We start from the raw sequence: 7,260 nt of genomic DNA, 5'->3' as shown, positions 1-7,260 counted from the left end.
TGAGGCCAGAGCCAGACCAGATGGGCCGAGTCTCTCATCTGTACTTTGCACTCTCCTTTAACATCAGTAATAATACCCTTGTGTACCGAGGAGCTCGGGAAGTTGTCGAGGAAAGCATTGAGCCATTTTTGCAATTTGAAAGGAAAAGTTTCCCCGTGTGCACACAGTGCTGTGAAAGCAATGCAGCTCGTTTGGAAACAGCCAATTTGTTAATTTAATTTTTTGCAAGTATAATGAACTTCAGCAAATGGAGAAATGCAGCAGAAACTGTGCTTTGATTTTTGTAGAATAACTCGTTGAGGCTTTGGTGGGATTGGATTCAAGAGCAGTCCCAAGGCAGAGCATCTGTGACTGGAGTGGGATTGCCTTACTCCAGGGGGAGTCTGAGGTGTGGTTTGGGATGGTGTCCCGGGGGCAAATGTACTTAAAACAGAATAATAACATGCTTTCCCATCTTTGCTTGCAGCTCTGTGTCTTGTGTCTCTCTGGGCACCGAGTTCTCCCTTCCATGAGAAGCCCTTGAGAGTATTTTTGCTCAGTGACTGTGGCATCTGGGATCTCTCTGGGATCACCTTCATGCTGTAACTCCTCTTCTTTCCCAAAAACAGCATCTGCTTTTCTTGCTCCTGCCTCTCTTCCTTCAGCTTGTTTACATTTTCACCTCTGTCGGGTCCAGACTTGTGCTGCAGACAGGTTACCTGTGGTACCAGCCATAGCAGTTTATCCATAAAGGAAGGAGTAGGGATGTTGTAGTTGCCCAGGTGGGTGTTTCTGTGCTACAGCACTAGAAAATCCTTGCTCCTGCTGCTGCCCGTGGCTGTCAGCAGGATCCCCATCAGTCAAGCATGAAGATTCCAGCCTTTCCACACTGTCACTGCTGTCCCAGCAGGCCTGTGTCATGTCTGGATTTGTCTGTCCTGTGCTGTCACCTCTCTGTCATTCCTGGGGTGTCCGTTTGTCATTCCTGGAGTGTCCCAGGTTTTGCATGGCTCTGTTCCTGCAATTCCTTCCCAGAGATGCTTCTCCCAAGGGTTCCACCCTCAGCTGGGGACATGTGTTGAGGATCTCCCTGACATGTATGGTGGCTTTCTGTACCAGCCTTGGGCCCTGGGCTGCTGCACCTTGGGGTGGCTGTTGCCCTGATTCTCAGCCCCCTTGGGCTGTGACTCACTGGACCAGTTATTACCTTATTTGGGCCATTTCTCCAATTTTTGCTCTGCGGCTTAGCAGAGGGACAGCCATGATCTCACTCCAGAGTCCTGAGTCTTCCTCTAGATTTTTTTTGGACAGCTTTTGCCCAGCAGAAAAACGCCTCTGCAGACTGCAGCGCTGGAGGGACCTTGCCTGCCCACCCTGCAACAGGGAAGGAGCTGTCAAAAACAAGGGTACAGCCCAATTTATATCATTCCCAGGCACCTGCCCTGGTAATTTCGGAGGCAACTCCTCTCCCTCCTTCCCTCATTAGCAGGAGTAAAGGCAGTGCACGACTGGGAGCCGGAGGGAGCGGTGAGAGCCGGAGCAGTGTCGGGTTCTCCTTTGGCCGTGTTTAGTGGCAGCTCTCACTCTGTGAGCTCCCTATTTTTAACATCACCCCAGGGCAGGCCTGGCTCCCGTTGTTTCAGTGGGTATGTGACTCTCAGAGGGACTTTATGACCAGGAGAGATGGAGCAGTGTTGGGTTTCCACGCGACGGATGAAAGCGATCCTGTGCGAGAGCCCCGGGTGGGGCGAGCGCTGCCGTAAGCGCTCAGATATGTGGGAGTGTTTATAGAGAGCTCTGGGTTCAGCTGCAGAGAGAGAACATCCTTCCTCTTCCCTGGCTCTGGGATGTGGGAATGGGCAAGCCCAGCTTGCCTCGAGGACACCTGAGCTGGGCTGCGGGGTGGAGGTGCTCCTCTGGCCTTTCATAATGTGCTTTCTCTCCTGTCCCTGCCTTCAAACAAACAACAAAAGGCTTTTTGGATTTTCCCCACTGCTGCAGCTTCTTAATCTTCTAAATCTCATTGCATCTACTTTTAAGATAGCTGCCTCAGCACCCCCTCCAGGCTGCAATCTCAAATTCAGCTCCCGGCGAGGCTGGGCCAGGGGGGTTATTTTCTGATTAACTCTCAGGCTCTTTTCTCTGCACCCGACTCAAAGCAGTTTCAGTAATTTGACTGTCTGGATTTGGAGAGCGTTCCCTTGAATCCCTGTGTGTCCAGCTGCCTTCTGCCCAGGGTTGTGACAGTGATGAGTGCTAAGAGGAAAAAAAAAAAAAATCTGTATTTTAGCCTTGTCCATTCTTGTTTTATCTCTGCATGAACAATATTTAATGTAGAGCAACGAATGTATCTCAGTTATTGTCCAGCTGTGTGAGAGAAACTGGATAAACTTGCTCAGTTTTGTGCTTCTTACTGATTTCAGACTGATTTTTTGAAAGGCAGCTCAAGTCCTCCAGCATCCTCTATGGGTTAACTTGAGTTCTGCCTTGTTTTTTTAAAAAAATCTCACTCAGATATTATCCTTCTCCTTTTAACATACACAAGTAGATAACAATTAGACGTGCTTCCTTTTAATGAGGGTCTGGGTCTTGGCATGTGCTTTACAAGGAGGTTAAGGAGATGGTTAAGGAGATGAACAGCTGTGACAGGAACTTCTATATCAAGAAGACCATTAAAATTTGTCTTATGTTAATAATACCAGCTTAGTGGACAAAATTACTTTTAAGAGCTCATTAATTAAGACTAAAACCTCTTTGTACTTTTTTCGGATTTCTATGGTACTTGACAGTCAATTTGTTAATGCTTTGTAACTCTGCAAAACAGGGTTTTCTGGCTTTTTTGTTTGTTTGTTTTGTTTTCTGGCTTTTTAGGAGAGAATGTACATAAAGTTTTGTAAAGTAATACTGAACAGATGGGTGTAATTGCATTTTGATCTAAGGATGATGCCCAAGAGGCTGTTTAAAATGTCAAAAGACTGACCCAGCAATTAGTGTAGTGACTAGATTAAGTTTTGGACTTCAAAACCATCGAGACAAATCCCTCAGTTTTTGGCTCAGTATTTAATTATTTGCATTTTTTCACATTTAAGATACCAACCAGGAAGAGCTGGAATTTTCTGGCAAGAGCAGCAGCTTCCTGCATGGTTTGATTGAGGCAGAAAAACTCAGCTAACAAATGCAGGGCACAAAATGAACTAACACTGTGTATGTGTTATTGTGGCAATCTGATTCATCAGGAGCCATCATCTGCTTCCAGTGCAGAGAGAATGGAACAGCAGGTACACACAAGGAAAGTGTTTTAGCAGGCTGAGAGTGCAATATAAATCTAAAAGGGAGTGTTGGAAGTTAGGGCCAAACATTAATGGCAATACTTGATTGCTGCAGTTGGACTGGATCGATGGAGAGGCTCGGAACTGGAAGAGTGATGAGGATATGAGTGCAGTGACTGCTCTGTGAGAACCTGCCCTGGGTTTCCTCTGTGTGTCTGTGCTGGGCTCCTCCAGGCTGACAGCCTCCTCCTCCTTCGTGCACAAAGCTCCTCTGCTCCAAAGGCAGCTCCAGGTGCTGTCCTGGGAACATCATGCTCCCAAAGCCCTATGGATTCCAGCCACACAGTGCTGATCACACCAGGCTACAGGAAAGGTGAGGAACTACTGTTTTGAGAGCACCCCCTGCTTTTGGGAGTGAGCTGGAGAATCACAGAATGGGCTGGGTTGGAAGGGTCCTTGCTGATCATCCAGTTCCAACCCCTGCTATAGGCAGGGAACCTTCCCTTATCCCAGGCTGCTCCAAGCCCCCTCCAACCTGCCTTGGACACTTCCAGGGAAGGGGCAGCCACAGCTTCTCTGTGCCAGTGCCTCACCACCCTCACAGGGAAGAATTTCTTCCAGTTGCAGCCTACGCAGAATTTCCTGGGATAGAGCTCTCTGTGCCTGTTCGTATTTGCAGTGACAGGTTTCCATCAGAGAGGCCGTGCTGTGACTGCTGGAATCACTCCTGGAGCACCTCAGTGACACTCCCCAGCCCGCCTGGATGGAGGTTTGGGGGTTGGGACTGCCCGTGGCAGCCCTGCTTGTGGATCTCTGCAGGAATTAACACGTAGGCAATGTCCACAGCTATTTAAATACAGGGCTAAACTGAACCTGGTTCACTGCACAAAGAGCTGTAGCTGTATCCGTTGGCTTAAACTGATAAGAAATATCCTGATTGACCCAACTGATTTCTAGTAAGGGTTTGGGGTAAAGAGCTCCCTCCCCTGCAGTCCCTAAAGCAGAGGGCAGTGCCTGTGGCATTAGTGCATTACTGTACAGTAAATCCTGTGCATTGTGCCAGGGAAGTACTTCTAGGGCAGAACACGGCAGTGCAGGGATGCTGAGATCCTGTTGGTAAATATGTCTGTCCCCTTTCCTTACCAACCAAAGCCAGGCAGCACTGTAACACGGTGTTTTACTGCTGTAGGTGTGACTGTGCTGAATGGTTTTCATGGCACAACTGTGTTTATTAAAGGATCACACTTCTTCCATGGCACAACTTCATTTTGAAGAGCACAGAAGTTTGTTCAGAGCAGACAGATGGCCTCAAATCAGCTTCTGCTGCAAATGACTACTTGAATCTTAGGTACGAGGCATGATTCAAACCTGACTGCTGGAGGTGCCAGGAAAATAAATGATAGCTGCCAGTGTTGCAGTCTGTTGCCCAGCTTATTCCCAAAATCAGACTCTTGCTACTGAGAGCTGACAGCGGGGTTCAGAGATGACAAATGATCAGAAAATAACACAGCCTGTGCAGGCCTTTGGTCTGATCCCTGTCCAAGCTTGAAGAGTGGCATCAGCCCTCTGCAAATGCTGCTCTTAGGTCCCAGAAGATACAGGTCACACACGGAATTTATGATTAATCCTCATTGTTAAGAGCCTGAATCTTCAGCAAAGGATAATTAATTAGTTCTCAGTGTGTTGTACTAGCTGTGGAGAGATACTTGCTTACCTTCCTCCCCTGGGAGCTGGTCTCTGAAGGTTCTGAGGAGGGTGAAGAGATAGTTGTGCCCCCAGGGCGAGGTGGAACATTCAAAACCCTCTGACAGTATCACGTGTGGGCCAGGAAAGGTTAAAATATGTGGCAGGGCTTGGGCTAAAACTGTGTCAAGGGCTGTTTGATTTTCAGCTCAGTTAATGATTCTAACTTGCTTTCTTCTAAGCACTTCAGTGTTTAGAAACTGGCTGTTTGCTTTTTTGTTAAAACGCAGCTAATGGATACAACAGCTCATTTCTGACTTTGGCCTAAAAGCTCCCGTTGCCCAGCAGAGCCTTTGAAGCCCACCCCTTCCTTGCACTCCCTTATTTCTGTTTGTCAAATTTCCACTTTATTGAGCTTCTCTCTGCAGACACCTGGTTCCTCACACACACAAAAAAACCGGGTCGTACAAATTCTGTACCCCGTTTTACAAATTTCCTAAAAAAATGCAACTCGGGCTTCCCCTTGATCACACCGGCCTCCCTTGGAATGAAAGAGCTATTTCCAGCAGTTCTTTGCCCAGTTCCTCGTGCCTTCCCCCGGCGCTGAACTCCGCAGAGAGCTCCCTGAACGTGACACAGACCCGGCGGTTCTCGATGTGCTTGCGGTGGATCCCGTGCTTCCACTTGTACCGCGCGTCCCCCTGCAGCACCACCAGCGCCCTCCGGGGCAAGTGAACAGCAACAGTCACCTCCTTACTGGGAACCAGCCTCGGCGGCACAACGCCCTCCATTCCCTCCTCGCCCGAATTTCTGCACGCTGATGTTTGTGCGAGGGACCCGGGGGGGCTTAATTCCCCTTTGCTGAAAGTGGGGGACAGTTGGATGGTGTCCTCTGAGTCGCAGGACATGGAGAGCACGGTTTTGGAGAGCAAGTTTAAACTGACCAGACGCTCCCCCCACAGCCACCAGTCATCAAAGTGGGGGTCTATGGCAGAACCCCTCTCTGGTGTGTAGTCCAGGTTACACTGTTCAACAGGTGAGAAACCACTGAGCACAGAGCAGGCCTTCATTTGTGCCACGATCTTCCTGCTGAAACTTGGCAAACCAGTAAAGCCATCAGCTTTCAGCCTTTGCTTCTTGAAGTTCACTTTGGGTCCATAGTCCTGTTGGAAAAGAAGAGAGAGGGGAAAAAAGCTGGTGTAAAGGGAAAATCTAGGACAAGCCTTTTTGGAGAGGCTGTGGCTGCTACAGGATTCTGTTCTCATCTCTTCCTGGTCACCAGGTTCCAAAAGGACTCGGTGAATGTACATTAATCTCTCTGGAGCTGGATTTGTAAAGTAAAACCAAACCCACACACCCACTTCTTTCCCTTGGAGATTGTGAGAACTTTAATGCCTGGACATGAACCATCAAATACTGTTTGTTTTGACTATCGTGTGTTTTTCCAAGAAGTTGATTTTAACGACAGGTAACTCTTGCCATTGATTTCAGGAAAAGCTTTCAAAGGAAGACATTTAACGAAACATCTAAATATCTGGGGGTTTGACTGAAAACATCTTTCCTTTTCCAGAGGCATCCAAGAGCAAATGTGCTTCTGAAGTCCAACCTGCTTCTTTCGGCCAGACTGTGATGGTTTCCAGTCATCTCGATCCATCAGTTCCACTATCTCACACTCTTCATCTTCACTAATGAACTCCTCCACCAGGAACACCCCTGGAAAGGGGAATGCCCAGCCAGCAAATTCCGAGTGCTCATTTCCTTTAGCTAGGCCTGTTGCTGGACAGTAAGTGAAATTATCTTCTCCCTGTGGAAATAACAACGGAAAAGAAAAAAAGCAATAAAGGCATTTCCATTTATTACCACTGCAACCTTGATATTGCAGCATGAAAACCGTACGGGATTCTTGCAGACATGAGAAATGTTACAGCTGCTTCTGGGGAACAACTATTCCCTGTTTTGTTTTGTTTTGTTTTCACGAGGTGCTTGCTTGAAGCCACTTTGCTTTACCAGTGATGTCTTTATCCTACAAAGACAGGGGAAGAACCGATAATCCTCGGGGCCACAGGTGCAAGGAGATTAATGGTGGGCATCGCTCAGGCCGGCTGCAGAGATATGGTTTGTCATAAGCAATAAATGTTGAATGAGGAAAGTTGATAAAAATCGCCCGGGCCACAAGGCTAAGCTGTAGGAAATGAGTGTGATGTGTGGAGCTCAGGTGAGCTCCCTCTCTGCTCCTGAGCGCAGCCGGGGCGTTAGGAGGGTGAAGAATCCACAGTACCCCTGGGGGGAAGGGGGGCTGTGCTTTGTCCCCACCTGCCCCGCAGCCCCC

General features: G+C 48.2%; 1 protein-coding gene across 1 annotated transcript; it reads right to left on the bottom strand.

Annotated features, from left to right (window-relative positions):
- Window positions 1-5,315: 5,315 nt before the first annotated feature.
- ALKBH4 (alkB homolog 4, lysine demethylase) lies at window positions 5,316-7,232 on the bottom strand. Its single transcript, XM_027664521.1, has 2 exons — window positions 6,538-7,232; window positions 5,316-6,094 (listed from the first exon to the last, which is right to left on the bottom strand). Exons 1-2 carry the CDS (start codon window positions 6,814-6,816, stop codon window positions 5,459-5,461), a joined length of 915 nt encoding a protein of 304 aa, XP_027520322.1. The 5' UTR covers window positions 6,817-7,232; the 3' UTR covers window positions 5,316-5,458.
- Between the last annotated feature and the right edge of the window lie 28 nt (window positions 7,233-7,260).

The sequence above is a fragment of the Corapipo altera genome, unplaced genomic scaffold (genome assembly GCF_003945725.1).
Source record: "Corapipo altera isolate COAL_440 unplaced genomic scaffold, ASM394572v1 181b, whole genome shotgun sequence".
NCBI classification, from domain to species: Eukaryota; Metazoa; Chordata; class Aves; order Passeriformes; family Pipridae; genus Corapipo; species Corapipo altera.
This window is presented reverse-complemented; position numbering and strand designations above follow the sequence as displayed.

Coding starts and splice junctions, on each gene's coding strand:
- ALKBH4 (XM_027664521.1), bottom strand. CDS start 6,816: ATGCTGCAATATCAAGGTTGCAGTGGTAATAAATGGAAATGCCTTTAT. Junction 6,095..6,537: donor AGTCTGGCCGAAAGAAGCAG/GTTGGACTTCAG, acceptor CTTTTCCAACAG/GACTATGGACCCAAAGTGAA.